The 15,657-nt window shown below is 42.7% G+C and overlaps 1 protein-coding gene across 5 annotated transcripts in view; it reads left to right on the forward strand.

The window, feature by feature from the left end:
* The window catches only part of LOC126183198 (ribosomal protein S6 kinase 2 beta), a 569,810-nt gene that overhangs the window by 119,559 nt on the left and 434,594 nt on the right, over nucleotides 1-15,657 (forward strand). Inside the window, exon 1 of one of the 5 annotated variants that reach the window (XM_049924961.1) lies at nucleotides 6,895-6,976. The exons of 3 other annotated variants lie outside the window; for them this stretch is intronic. In XM_049924961.1, the coding sequence (XP_049780918.1) occupies nucleotides 6,953-6,976 (24 nt within the window). In that variant the 5' untranslated portion in view covers nucleotides 6,895-6,952. Of the gene's footprint in view, nucleotides 1-6,894; nucleotides 6,977-15,657 lie in introns of those variants that run through there. One more of the 5 variants, XM_049924963.1, reaches the window with a different exon arrangement.

Below are 15,657 nucleotides of genomic sequence, written 5' to 3' on the forward strand. Positions count from 1 at the left end.
GGTGACCATCCAGCCGCCATGTGCTGTTGCCATTTTTCGGGGTGCACTCAGCCTCGTGATGCCCATTGAGGAGCTACTCGACCGAATAGTAGCGGCTCCGGTCAAAGAAAACCATAATAAAGACCGGGAGAGCGGTGTGCTGACCACACGCCCCTCCTATCCGCATCCTCAACTGAGGATGACACGGCGGTCGGATGGTCCCGATGGGCCACTTGTGGCCTGAAGACGGAGTGCTCTTCCCTTCCCTTGATGGGTGTCCTGATGTCATCGCTGGCATGGTTCTCCGTTGACCGGAATGCCATCCTCAGTGCAAAACACGGTCGAACGGACATCTGTTGACAGTTCGTATGATTATATCTCGACTTAGACACAGGATGAGGAAATAGCGGCTTGTTGCTGTAATTTTGGACACCAGTAGACTTAGTCATCCCACTGGATATAAGGCAGTTCTCGTGCTAGAAACATAACGGATGTCCTAGTCATTCCGCAGAAATAATTATGAATTTTCTTAACATCATTTGGAGATCGATAGTTCGGGAATCACAAAATGTCTTGCCTCCTAACCAAATTATAGCTATCGACTTTTTATTGGTGAGGAAAATTAAAACAAGTTTTCAAGGAAGCACAGACGACTCCTGAAGACCTGAAATCAAACGGATGTATGTCATTATGGCTGGGACTGAGGATGTGTGGATGCTTGGTGTAAGTCTGTTTCACGCCACCTAAGCGATTTGCTTGCCGATGAAAATGAGATAAAATTATGACAACACAAACATCCAGTCCTTGAGCAAAGGAAATCTCCGACCCAGCCAGGAATCGAACCCAGCACATGAAATGCTGTGCAACATGGACCTGTGACGGAATAGCGTCTTTCAGTGCTCAGGCTCTGCACTTTTGCGCCTAAAAGGATGATGATGATAGAAGAAGAACTGTATCTGAGTTACGTCATAGCGTGCATTTGGTATAGCAGGCCATATTTGTGGAATCCATTTCCTGACGGTGGCACAGTGGTTTGCAACACTTTAAGCGTGTTACTATTCCATCAAGTTTAATACACGTTACCTCGTTAAGGTCCTTTACGAAGACACTTCCAAATTCCACGGGAAACATGTACGTCGATTTTTTAAAGTCGTCTTAATTAGGCAGATATAAACGTTGAAAATTATTTGCGTACGCACAAAATTCCCCACATCTGTCGCTATAATTTAGCGGAAACTGCACCTCGATATATATTTTTCGTTCTGTATATGTCTGTACTGCTTTCTCTTAGCTGACTCAAAAGTATTAATGTAATAAATTTTAGCTTCTTGTCCTTGGTTCTCCGTTGGTGTTCCTAGATTTACTACGTTTCGAGTGACAAACCTTTGCTCACCAAATGGGAGTTGCATAGTGAAGGTATAAAACGTATAAATGATTTTACTTTATGTTAATTACAGACAGTACTGGCAAAAAGTTAATAGATTTTAAGTTGGTGAAGTAGAATTTTTTTCACCTATTATAGACGCCGATGATGACCCTCGTTTGACCGAATCGGTTGATGATTGTTGCGAATTCCATATGTGATTGCATCTAAAATGAAAAGGGTATAATAATGTCACTCGTCTCCAAACACATTGACTGTGTCATTGTTCCAGAAATAATTAATTCCTCTAGGTTTTAGGGAGAGGAAATACATTGCGCAGCGCACGCACCCCTCCCCCCTCCCGCTCAGCAGTCAGCACACACCACACCACACCACACCACACCACATAGTAGGCCCTATCGGTCCTTTCTCGGACAGACTACTAGGAGGGAGGCTTAACGACTGAAAATTCCTTACTACACCGGACGTCGTGTCAGGACTCTACTCAGAATTTAACTGTTTAGTGTTTATGTGACGGCTGACTACACCGTCAGTTATTGACATTTAGTGATTTACTCCTGTCTTAATTGAATTGGTGTTTTCGTAAAGACGTTCCTTAACCAGAACAGCATGTATGTAGGTGCGCGTATGTTGATTACTATTGCGCCGGCCGGAGTGGCCGAGCGGTTAAAGGCGCTACAGTCTGGAACCGCACGACCGCTACGGTCGCAGGTTCGAATCCTGCCTCGGGCATGGATGTGTGTGATGTCCTTAGGTTAGTTAGGTTTAAGTAGTTCTAAGTTCTAGGGGACTTATGCCCACAGCAGTTGAATCCCATAGTGCTCAGAGCCATTTGATTATTATTGCACGTGCGGTGTTACAAAACGTTGAGCAGTTCCACGGGTTGGATACGTGTGACATTCATGACTATCTAGTGGGAGACTGGCAGTAAAGTGTTAAGTAAAGTTCGTGAGTGTCAGATAGTGACAGAAACTGGTTTTGGATAGTGCGACGTTACTGCTCTGCATTTAATGTGCCAGGGGGCAAATGTACAGTTCCGAATAAAGCTCGACTCATTCCGAATAAAGCTCGACTCGTAAAAGCCCTAGGAGGAGGAGATTAGTGTTTAACGTCCCGTCGACAACGAGGTCATTAGAGACGAAACACAACCTCGGGTCACGAAAGGATAGAGAATGAAACCAGCCGTCCCATTTCGAAGGAACAATCCCAGCATTTTCCTTAAGCAATTTAGGGAAATCACGGAAAACATAAATTCAGGATGGCCGGACACAGGTTTGAACCTCGTCCTCCCGAATGCGGGTCCAGTGTGCTTAGCACTGCTCTACGCCGCTCGATCGTGAGAGTCCTAGGGGCGAGACGTACAGCGTCTGCTTCACGGCTTGTTGCTGTATTAGCAAATAATTAGGCTTAAAGGTGATCCTGCGGTCAAGTAATTGAGGGTAGACAAGTAATGAGAATTACAAATTAATGAACATGGAAAAGCAGGGACACACTTGTAATAAACATAGGCAACACTCCAGATTTAAGTTCTGAGGACAAATATTTTATTCAGTCAGGTCCAGACTCCTACTGAATGGTGCCCGTTCAAGCAGATTTATATTTAAGTAAAGCTAATACAGTAGTTGGAATACATCAACAGCTGTTGTATTGTATAGTGTGACACGAAAGATGACAGAACTCCAACTAAGACAAGTCGCGACGCGCACTCAATACATAAGATCCTTCACCCGTATTCTTAGATGCCCTTAACCAAGATTCGATAAGCAATTCGAAGGGTGGCTCCATAAATAAAATCACATCACTCTGCCGTACTCTACAAGTGCAGGAAACTAGAGTCTTTCTTCTCGGTCGATGCCCCGAACTGTTCTTCCTTTTCTTCTGTTATTCCTTTTCTTCCGTCCTTCCTGCTCCCAAGAGCACATCTTCGCCCAGCAACGTTATATCACCTCAGCCAGTTCGAGATCGAGAAGTTCCCCAAGCAACACATTTCGTACAACACATTGATGTACGTGCAAATGGGCCACCATTCCAACACTAATGGTTCAGTGTCTGCTGACACCATTTATTATTTTTTTAATTACATATCCCATTAACATGGACACATTTATCATTTGTATTAGGATCAGCATTCATCACAGATTAATAAATCGATTCACTATTGCTGCTTCATTTTTATCGGTGTAAATGTGGAGAACTGTCTGGTACGACACTCTTTGGCGTATAAACTTAATATTATAGAATATTTAACAACAATATGAACTGAACTGGTGTGACAAAAGTCATGGGATACCTCGTAATATCGTGTCGGACCTCCTTTTGCTCGACTTTTGCAGCAACTCAAGGTGGCATGGACTCAAAAAAATTGTTGGAGATCCCGTGCAGAAATATTGAGCCACGCTGCCTTAATAGCTGTCTATGTCTGCGAAAGTGTTTCTGGAGCAGGATTTTGTGCACGAACTGACCTCTCGATTCCGTCCCGTAAATGTTCTGTGGGATTCATGTTAGGATATCTGGGTGGCCAAATCGTTCGCTCGAAGTGTCCAGAATGTTCTCCAAACAAATCGCGTACAGTTGTGGCCCGGTGACATAGTGCTCCGTCATCCATAAAAATTCCATGTTTGTTCGGGAACATGAAGTCCATGAATAGATGCAAATGATCTCAGTTGGTTCAGTTCCACCAGAAGATCCAGTCCATTCCATATAAAAATAGCCATCACCATTATGGAGCCACCACCAGCTTGCATACTGCCTTGTTGACAATTTGGGCCCACGGTTTCGTGGGGTCTACGCCACACTCGAACCCTACCATCAGCTCTTACCAACTGAAATCAAGACTCATCTGAGCAGGCAACGGTTTTCCAGTTGTCTACGGTCCAACCGATATGAACACGACCGCAGGACAGGTGTTGCGCCCGCATCTCGTGGTCGTGCGGTAGCGTTCTCGCTTCCCACGCCCGGGTTCCCGGGTTCGATTCCCAGCGGGGTCAGGGATTTTCTCTGCCTCGTGATGGCTGGGTGTTGTGTGCTGTCCTTAGGTTAGTTAGGTTTAAGTAGTTCTAAGTTCTAGGGGACTGATGACCATAGATGTTAAGTCCCATAGTGCTCAGAGCCATTTGAACCATTTTTGACAGGTGTTGCAGGCGATGTGGTGTTGTTGGCAAAGGCACTCGCGTCGGTCGTTTGCTGCCGTAGCCCATTAATGCCAAATTTTGCCACACTGTCCAAACGAATACGTTGGTCGTACGTCCCACATTGGTTTATACGGTTATTTCACTCAGTGTTACTTGATGTGCTGTTTGAGGCTTTCCCGGCGCTGCATCTGCTTGATAGGTTCTCGGGAATTACGCCGGATAATATTGTAGAAACCGCACAATATTTCAGCGATACAACTGCCCGCCATCTTCAGGTGCTACTGTCCCGTCGCTGAGAAGCTCGCCAATTTATATGTTGCCTTTCTAGAATAGCGCAGGCGCCAGCAGGGGCATAACGTCATCGAAGACCAATCGTGGACGCGCTGTTCTAGAAAGCCAACCTATAAATTGGCGAGCTTCTCAGCGACGCAACAGTAGCACCTGAAGATGGCGGGCAGTTGTCTCGCTGAACTATTGTGCGGGTTCTACAATATTATCCGGCGTAATTCCCGAGAACCTATCAATCAGTGTTACTTGTTTGTTAGCACTGACAACTCTACGCAAACGCCGCAGCGCTCGGTGGTTAAATGAAGGCCGTCGGCCACTGCGTTGTCCGTGATGAGGGGTATGCCCGAAATGTGTTATTCTCGGCATACTGTGCATCTTGGAATATTGAATTCTCTAACGATTTTCGAAATGGACTGTCCTGTGCATCTAGCTTCAACTACCATTCCGCGTTCAAAGCCTGTTAATTCCCGACGTGTGGCCATAATCACGTCGGAAACCTGTTCATGTGAACCACAAATGACAGCTCTGCTGACCTCTTCGTGTATGCGATACTACCGTATGTGTGCGTATCGCTATCCCGTATCTTTTTGTCACCTCAGTGTAATACCCGCCGTTCGTCACGATGATGGCTACTGGGCAATGCCATTACTGGACATATAGTTTATTGTGTATCATAAAATTATTTACTACTCAGTAAGTGTAAACATTTGTGATGGAATGGGTAGTTTGATTGTAAATATTTTTATGATTGCAGTTCGTAATTTTGTATACGGTGCATTGCATTCCGTTTTAACTTATTGCTCATGCTTTTACTGTACCGGTTTTCCTGCAATCACTTCAGGTTATTAAATTATGGTCCGTCTGACGTTAGCCAGCCTTACAGGGTATTTAGGGTCAAACTACCTGCGGTACAGTGCGGTGACCCCCCTCAGTACATGCTCATTGGAAACCATTTTCAAGCTTTCTGTTCGTATTTACTCTAACTAAAGACCTACTTAACTATTTGTTATGTTTCACAGCAGCCTCGAGATTCTCCCAAGACTCGTTAAATTACAGTCATCTGTTGGTAACGCGTACTGGCCGCACTTTCCAAATGGGAGCTGTACCCCGACGGCTCATCAAATATTATTGATGATGATGTCCCATACTCGGAGGAGCGTAGGGGACGATGCAGGAGACCGGCACCGCTGCACCAACCAACCTAGTGGAGGTGGTTTGCCGTTGCCTTTCTCCGACCGTAATGGGATGAGAGATGATGAAGAAGACGACACAACAACACCCAGTCATCACGAGGCAGGAAAAATCCCTGACCCCGCGGGCAATCGAACCCGGGACCCCGTGCGCGGGAAGCGAGAACGCTACCGCAAGAGCACGAGCTGCGGACTTCATCAAATATTAGGTAATCGTTACGTTCATTTCCAGCCAAGGGTTTCTCGCTAGACTCTCAACGTTGTAATGGCGAAGATGACTGCCAAGCAAATGACGTGCCAATAGTTGCTGCCATGGATGAGTGGTATTAAAGAAAATATACCCAAATAAGAATTTGCCTTCGGTGCGGCCTATTTTTGAAGTTTTTGCCCCACCAGTTTAACAAGTCTTTGATGCTCCCAGAATGTGTCCTATTAATCTATCTATTGTTTTAGGTACGTTTTGCCATAAATTAAAGTATATCAGCTATCCTTCTTTAGGCACAATACCCGTGGAATTGTGCTCAACTGTTTATTCCCTAGCTCTGATATACTCCTTCCACTGATAATGATATTCGAACCCTGCTCTGTCGAAGATTTTCGGCGTTGTTTGATCTCTAGTGTATTATAAAATGTGCATTCAGATTTCCGGCTGTTTTCCAGCTATTACGTTTTTTACTTTACCAAGCAATACTTCATTTACGGTGTTTAGAAAGACAGGGTGGAAAATAAATGTTACATAGTAGTTTAAAATGCGAGCGCTATCTTTATGCAGGAGTGTCTGCGTCCTCGCGCACAGAGATCGTCGCATCCGTACCACGTGTTACCGTATCTGAAGAGGAAGCCAGCACCGACCGCATCCTTCTGCTTCGAGCTATGTTCCTAGTGAACATGAAATTCAACAGCTCGCTTGGCAAGGCAGCTCGTGAGAGCGACGCGTGCGCTACCTTGTGCGAGTTTCATTAAGTTTTCATCTCGCGACGATGTACAACAGAGACGATGTGTCTGTAAGTACCGCACAATTCAAGCAAGTAGTGTTTGATGCTAGGGGCGTGCTCCTATGAGATCCGCATTTCAATGACCGCTTCTTCGTTGCTTGTGTCAATACTCTTCGTATATTCCGCACATAGGAGTCGTTACTCTGCGTTTATTTTTGTGCTGATGAGACTGTGCGCGTGGTTCAGTAGTGCGCCTGCCATAGGTGAGAACAGTTCCTGTAATTAGGTTTTAGGAGTAATTTTTTGTTAAATCTGTCGCACATTATTTTAACTTCCGTGTCGCCAATTCTCATTATATTTGCCCATCAGGTGTTTCGACGGTTACTCCGTATTGTAATAGAGCTCGGAAATTCGTGTCGGAAAGAATAAATTCATCATCACACCAATTAATGTCGTAACGAAACATGTGCTGCGCTCCTATAGTGTTAACGGTATAAAAACGTAAGTTTATGTTTGAATGCTATTAATTTTTATGATCTGCAAAATTTTTCACTTATGAACGAAACGTTTGCAAAACGAAACTGACTTCAGCGACGACGTGTTTAGGGAGGTCAGCGCTTCATCTCTTGGTGGATTATGACTTTTTTCTAGTAATCAGCGTGCGTGAATTTCGAAAAATCTTCCCAATATCGCATCTGTATTTCAGACAGACTTCAGTAAACGTTTAAAGAATGTTTTGTAAACAGGACATACCACTTAAGATAAAACGACAAATTTAAGTGATAATGTAATGTGTGGAAATGCATGCATCACCTTCTTTGCATCAGCCCTGATAAGTTATTTTTTATGCTATTGAACCCAGGATCCTCAAGTACTTTCCCATCCAGGTGATCACGAAGACTTAAGTAGTTTTTGGAAAAAAGAAAAGTGCTTGATATTCACTTGACAAATATTACTATTTATTTTAGACAGTTTTGTATTCCAGTACAGACTGTCCACAACTTTTGCGATAAATCACCTAAAACAGTGAATTTTATGACCACGGTGTTCCAGTGTCTCCATTTGTGTGACACACACACGACTATTTTTTAGAGACTTACAAACAAAACGAATCCGCAGATCGGGTTGGCACTTAAGTTATTGTCCAATATGTAAGTATATGCCGAAAATATTTCTGTAATTTTGACATGTCTTTGTCGGGCCGATGAGCTGTGTGTTATTTTTTCGTGTTGCCTGTAGATGCCACGGAAACTCCGTTAAATGGCATCAGAATTGCAGATAATGTAGGGAATTGTAGCTAATATCGTTGGTGTATAATTCCGTGATAAGAGCAATGTGCAGTTCAAAGGAATATCCATAGTTTAACTTGACTTTAGCCTGCATTTTTAGCCGCTTAGCTATAATATTAGTGTGGTTCGTACGAACATGGTGCGAAATAGTTAACATTTACTATTCTTATCAGTAGATCGAAATTCATATTTTCAGAATGATTATGTAGGAACATATTCACCTTTAAATTTTTCAGTACACAGGGAATTGACAAGATAGTAATTCATGCTGCCTTCAGAGAGAAATGATCTGCCAGAGTTTCGGTTTGTGGATTTCCCAACTTGAGGCGAAGACCTAGTTACTACCGCTTGGAACAGGTATACTTGCGCCTGCAAAAATCACAAGGCACTTTTTTCGTTAATAGTGCAAAGACTTAAAGGTAATTTGATCACCATTTTCATATACATATTCCCTCGAAGGGACACGATTTCAGTGGCTCAACTTGCGTCTGCCTTGATAGACACACAGGATGTTACAAATTCTGAATTACAGTTTGTATAACGCGGCATTCAAAAGCCTTGCTGTGTGTAGCGCGCCGTGCCCTGCAGTACAAGGCTGCAAGTTTATTTTTAGTACAGAGGTTTCGCGACGTATATGGCGAGAGACTGGGTAATTTATGCTCCTTCACCCAAGTTAACTTGATGTCAAACGGCTTCAGTTTTGTACCTGTAGATCAAGTTGTTTGGATAACAGAAATCTTTCGGGTTACCATGTGATACCGGCACTATGCACCATAACAGCAGCAGCGTCAAACACAGGGATTGCCCCACACAGAGACAGCACTCGCACCCTCTTGTTATACTGTTTTCTTTGCTATTTCTCAGTATTTTCAGTTCTTCCTCGTGCAACCACTCTGCAAGGTAATTCGCGGTAATAAAGATATGTGCTAATGAACTTTAACGATAGACTACATTCGTAACGTATCTCCCCAAATAAGAACGTATGCGAAGCGGCAACTCTATTACAGTATAATCACGTATCGCCAACGATTTTGGAGGACAACGAGTTGCTATCGAGTTAAAAAATACTAGAGGTAGCGAAATAAATGCGTAGTTGTAATTTTTATTCCCTTGGGCTGCCATGACCGATTTCTACTTTCCGCAAACCGCACGTTTGGGACAATGTTTTGTAAGCGTTCAGCCTACCAGAAAATGTTCATCCAGGCGCGCCTTTACGGTGAAAGTTGGTAATAGGAGATTTAAGTTTCAAAATTTAATTTTAAGAGGTTATTCTTCGTAGAGTTAAATGAAAAAGGAAGATAGTGACGTAAGCAGGACTACTAAAATTAAAGTATTATCACCGCTGCATAGCCGGCCGTGGTGGCCGAGCGGTTATAGGCGCTACAGTCTGGAACCGCGCGACTGCTACGGTCGCAGGTTCGAATCCTGCCTCGGGCATGGATGTGTGTGATGTCCTTAGGTTAGTTAGGTTTAAGTAGTTCTAAGTTCTAGGGGACTGATGACCTCAGATGTTAAGTCCCATAGTTCTCAGAGCCATGTGACCATTCACCGTTGCATACATGCGGATTTATTTCAGTTACATTTCTTTGAATGCTGCTCATTTAAGCGACAGAGCGTTCTAATACGAGTAGAAAACTCAACTCGTAGCTATAATCCCGTTGGCTCTCCAGGCTCATTAGCTATTGTTAGAAATCTGAAACATCTTGGCTGATTTATTATTTCACAGTGAAGATAAACGGCCTTCGTGATTTTGAATTACGTAGGGGTGAGTCGCGTATGAAATGAAAGGTGTGCAGGTATGGTGACACACGGGCTATACGACAAAGAAACAGTTTTGTCGTGACCGTCGTTGGATCGTCTTAACTGCCGAAAACATGATATAGTGTCTTCTTGGTTAGATACAAAGTAACTGTTCAACATTTATCGTTTCAGTAGCAGTTCATTAATGATGAACTCTAAGGAAATAGATTTTTACCTGTGAAGTCCTTCACTCTACGCTATTAGCGAATTTTAACAATACTTGGCGAAACGCGGTTAGAAACGCCATTGAAACTACAGTTCGGCACTTCCCGTTGCTTCATAGAAATGAATACATTTATTCGCTTCATGGATATGAGTACAATAATTCAGTCCCAGTATCATTACCATGGGGGAGGGAAAGGCATTTCAACATAAGCGCCGTTGTAATTTTTGTGTTTGTTTCTCTGGACATAGATTTTGTGAAGGTTAGAACGAACGGTCATCTAGCTTCCATTTAAACCTATGTAAATTTGTGAAGTGTCCAAATCTGTTGACTGCTGATTGGATTCGAGCTTGTACCTATATTTAAGTTTGATCACTCCGAAATTTTATGAAATAATGGTATATGACGTGGCTCATTTCCAGAAACAGATGTATTTCCCTTACTACAAGTATTAGAAGTATTCAGCAAGCACTGATTATTTTGGTTCAGCTCTTCACATACCTCCATATGAAACAGAAGAGGGTGTAAAATGTATTGTGGATAAATAGCCTGAAAAGTTTCACGGTGCAGTAATTTCGTGGGTTTCGTCTCTATAGATATGGCTGGCATAGAACGTGGATAAAATGGCGCGTGTATTACATGTTATAGAATGCTGATAATTAATTACTCGCCGTGTCGGTCGTTAGACTCTTGAAATTAAACCTGCCATTTTGGCAAGCTTTACGCCCACGTTCTACGTTGCATGTTTTACAGCTAGAGTTGTTTCAACATTTATTTGCCCTGACTGTTGCTAGTTTCAAATAATTTGTTTCACGTTATTCCTATCGCATTATTCATTTAAGGCATTGCTATCCAAATACAGACGTAAAGTTAGTGGAGTATGCATTATGGAATATTCTATCCAAAGAAAATATTTTCATAGTTTGTGACAAACGTCTGTACCGAGTGATAGTTTTCTTTATATTCAAGCGAAATGCCTGCTGTTCCACCTTCTGATAAAATGATTTTTAAGAAGTGTTGTTCTGTTCATGTGTTTAGAAATGTGTGTTTGCACTGGATAACTGTCCAAGAGGTCTCACCGGTTTTTTGTACGCACATAAAATCATCACTTTGCCGTAACTTGGCGACGCCGTTTTGTGTGGACAATTCCGTATTGTTTGTTACCCACTCAAAATATTAATATGTGATGACGATAGCTTTAGTTAGACTAGTAGTATCAATGCATCGACGTCCACTACGTTCTTTCTGTTTCGATATTTATGACTCGCCACTTATTTCTAAAATAGTTGAATGAGGAAGAGTTAATTTAATCTATAACGTGAAGTTGATTCAGTACGCAGCTGCTGTATGACCTAACAACAGATAAACGCTGTTTGTTCGTGCTCATACTTAACATTCATTTGGATGGTACATAATGACACTGTGTATTCGTATGTCTTTTAATGCGCTGTGTTTTAGAAAACACTCTTTATCGCCGTTTACTTGTGCAGCAGCAGCATCAGCATCATCATCATCATCATTTTGGGAAGTGTCGTATAAAAGAATTCCGTAGTTCTGTTTTATAGAGCCAGTCTTGACGAAGGTACGATGCTGTTAAGACTCTCAGGTTTCCCAATTAAGGAGTCTGAACGAGGCAGAATTACACCAGTTCATTAACTGCGTGAAAGAGGGGTATTGCGCAACAGCTTCTTCATGCTGTTAACAACGTTTAATTAATTCCATCCCACATTATACGTACCCCCCCCCCATATCATCTTCTTCTTCTGCTTCTCCCTCTCTCTCTCTCTCTCTCTCTCTCTCTCTACCCCTAGCGAAATCGTTTGTTTCCGTTCACGTAGACAATAGAAATTTATTTGAAACAGTGTTAATTTCATTTCCTCAGTTACAGTGCAGTATAGTCTTCTGTTCATTAGCTTTGTCATTTTATACGAAGACTTCATAAGTTGCATCTTATAATCAAATTACGTTCTTATTTGATTGCAGCAAACTAACTTCTTAGAGTAAATAGCGTATCTGAAAATGTTTGCTGCGTATCGTAGGTTTCTTATTAAGGTAGCATTATGGTATTACACCGGAAGATGCTGGTGTATCGGAAGCTGTTGTCTTCACGTTTGCATTCTCCGTCGTCATTAGATCAACAGTTTTCTGTCAAGATCTGTGATTTTCCGCTATATGAGGATGCTCTTGTCTCTTTCTCCCTTCTCATAAACTAAATTAATGCAACAGAGTTGCAGAAATATGTTCCACGATGATTCTTTCGTGTTTCAAAAAGACCACGGCCGATTTCTTTGCCCGTCCATGTCCAAGAAGAGTTCGTGCTCCACCTTTTACTATTGAACGATCGGTGGAACATATAGCCTTTACCTTTCTTCCCTTTGTCTTCCTGCTCCAGTTACACAGGGTCGCAGACAGAGGGACAGGACAACATACCTTTCTCGTAGACAATTTACTATTGGACACGTTTTGTGCTGGCGTATAATTACTTTTCCTGGAGACTGATCCTCCGACACCAATCGTGAATAACGCAGCTTGAACTCAGATTGATACCGTAGTTTTTGACTTCGTGTCGCCAAGCAAATAGAACACGTATTTGGAGCAGGTAGTAGGCCTTCACGACTGCTAATTTTCGAGATTGACGTAAATTGCTTGACAGATAACTTGCAGTAGGAATGCTGGAATCAGAGATTCATCTTGAATGCAATGTAATGCGCGTAAGTGGTTGAAACGAACCGATACCATCTGACTACACGATCGGTGGTTAGTCACGTGAACTGGTCAGAACCTTAAAGTATGTACGAGTTTCTGACCGGAGCGATTTAAGGTGGAATGACAACATAAATATATCTGTAGGGAGCGTATAATCCAAAATGAAATTAATCCCAATAATAGTAAAGTGTATCTCTCCGTGAATATGGCTTACAAATCACTCTTTCTGTCGATTCTTGAGTGTCGTTCATCTGTCTCCAACACTCCACGCGCGGAACGCTCAACAAGCTCAAATTTGCGGGAAAAATAAAGGTGTCGCCCTTCATAGAGGCCCTCGGCAGCTTAGAGAAGAGCAAGTAAGAGCATGAAGATAATTAAAAGGAAAAAGTGTTGCCGAGGAAGTTCTGTCACCGACAGTAGAGTAAAAACTATTTTACATAACTGAAGTGAAACTACTGTTTTTCATTCTACGTTGTTTATTTCGCTTTGTTTTTCAGATGGTGTTTCAGGAATCGTCAGTTGACAAACTCGATGCTTTTTAAATCTTACGGACTCACATAACAACTTCGTCGTGAACTGATTATGATTTCATTATTCGTCATATTTGTAATATTTCGAAGTGTATTAACTGATCGCATATCATTCTAAGGTTATGGGTCGATAGTGTACTACCTGAGCACTGTGTGTTTGGTGAGTTTTATTGTGGCCTTGTGCCACATCGACGTGGGGTCAACATGGCTATTAAACGGGTTTGGCGTGGCTAATGTAAGGGGTGGCCGGATGCCCTAGTTATCCCCGCGGAGCGGAATGTGCGTACGCCAACTGTCTATGTGTAATGTTATTCACGTGAAAGTGAGCAAAAGTTTCCTAACGTATGCGAATAGTGTAAATGATGCGGGACTTGGGTACTAGCCCGGTATTCGCCTAGTGGGATGCGGGAAACCGCCTAAAAACCGTATCCAGGCTAGTCGACACACCGATCCTCGTCGTTAATCCGCCAGGCAGATTCGATCCCGAGCCGGCGCATATCTCTATCCCGCGAGCGACGCTTCAACACACACGGATATCCGGGCGGGTTTGAAACGAAACATAGCTGACACTTAGAAATTATTTTGGAACTTCTTAGGGAAGCTTTGTTATCGTCCGTTCGCGACTAAATATACGCCGCGCTCTACGAAATCTCTGTGCGCCACGTCGACTTTACTGTGTGCCGTGGACATTATTCGTAAATGCTTTACCAGGTCAGTGCAGCCACAATGAAAATCAAAGTTTAGAACTATATATGTTTTTCATAAGTAAATTTCATCTATATTTGGTAGTTCATATTATCATGTGCAAACATCGTTTGGAGTGTTATATTCAATCAACAGGAACACCGTGATTTTAAAGCTTACATGCGTGTTAAATGACAAGCAGTGTTTCTGAGATTGTTTTGTGAGAATTCTGTTGATTTCACATGAGGTTTTATTGCAATAGGAAATTGATTCCGTAGAACACAGAAAGTTATGGGTATTTTATCGGGAAGAAATGTGCAAATTTGTATCTTGTTTCTTAATAACTGAAAGTGAATGTTCAATAGTTGTTAACAGGAGGCTGCAGACGTGTGGCAGTAGTAGTTGCACTAATCAGAGCCATCTTCTGCTTGTCGATAAAGAACGTGAAACGCTCATTTTTGGTGACGAAATTTATAGATAGGATGTATTTAGTGTCGTTGTGTCTTACGTGGTTCATTTAAACAACGGAAAGGGATCACTTTCAGTTTATCCACAGTCACAAGTAATACTGACGGACCACAGTTATTGTTCATAATGTGGAGAATGATGTCGCGTCCGTGGGTACACTTACTGCGGAAGACGAAAATCGAATTTCAGATTTTTGTTGTCGTGTTTGTATGTTAACCTGAATATATATTGGTAGGCCCATCAAATATCGGTTATTCTACACGAATAGCGTCTGTAAATCAGCTTCTGATTTAGTTAGCTCGGTAAACAGTTTATCAGTACTTTCGTCATACACGGTGGTTATAATCATACTATAGCTGCTTGAGAGGGTCCCCATGGCACATAAGTGATAGGACAATGAAACTTTAGGGCCGGCCGGAGTGGCCGAGCGGTTAAAGGCGCTACAGTCTGGAACCGCACGACCGCTACGGTCGCAGGTTCGAATCCTGCCTCGGGCATGAATGTGTGTGATGTCCTTAGGTTAGTTAGGTTTAAGTAGTTCTAAGTTCTAGGGGACTTATGACCACAGCGGTTGAGTCCCATAGTGCTCAGAGCCATTTGAACCATTTTTGACAATGAAACTTTCTGGGAACATTTGTAAGGACATCCACATGAGAGGGTACCATTTGTTAGTTGCGAATCATGCTTTCGTTCCAGGTTATAAACATCGCTCAATGTGATGACCATCTGTATCCTGGAACGGCCCTGGAGATACTATTTCACAATTGTTTGCAGCACTTATCGAACAGTGGACCTTGGAATGTTCAGCTGTCGTGACACAGCTCGTGCACTGCTTTAAGTTCCCACATTGCGTCCAGCATTTTCAGCCATGACAATAGTAACTTCAATTCGTGGCGGAATTGGCAGTTGGAAGTCTCCCAGCAGCAATTCCCAAATCGCCAGTTAACTCTAACTTCCAAACCTTGTGCTGCAGCCCCGGTAGTGAAAGAGAACCTCTCCGTATTGTTCCAGTGCAGGACCTCTCAGGGCATTTGCACCACCGTATCGCGCAATGTAGAGGGTAGAAGACGACTTGGCTATGCTATGTTGACCACCATTCCTCGACTTCGC

This window comes from Schistocerca cancellata, chromosome 4 (assembly GCF_023864275.1).
Source record: "Schistocerca cancellata isolate TAMUIC-IGC-003103 chromosome 4, iqSchCanc2.1, whole genome shotgun sequence".
NCBI lineage: Eukaryota > Metazoa > Arthropoda > Insecta > Orthoptera > Acrididae > Schistocerca > Schistocerca cancellata.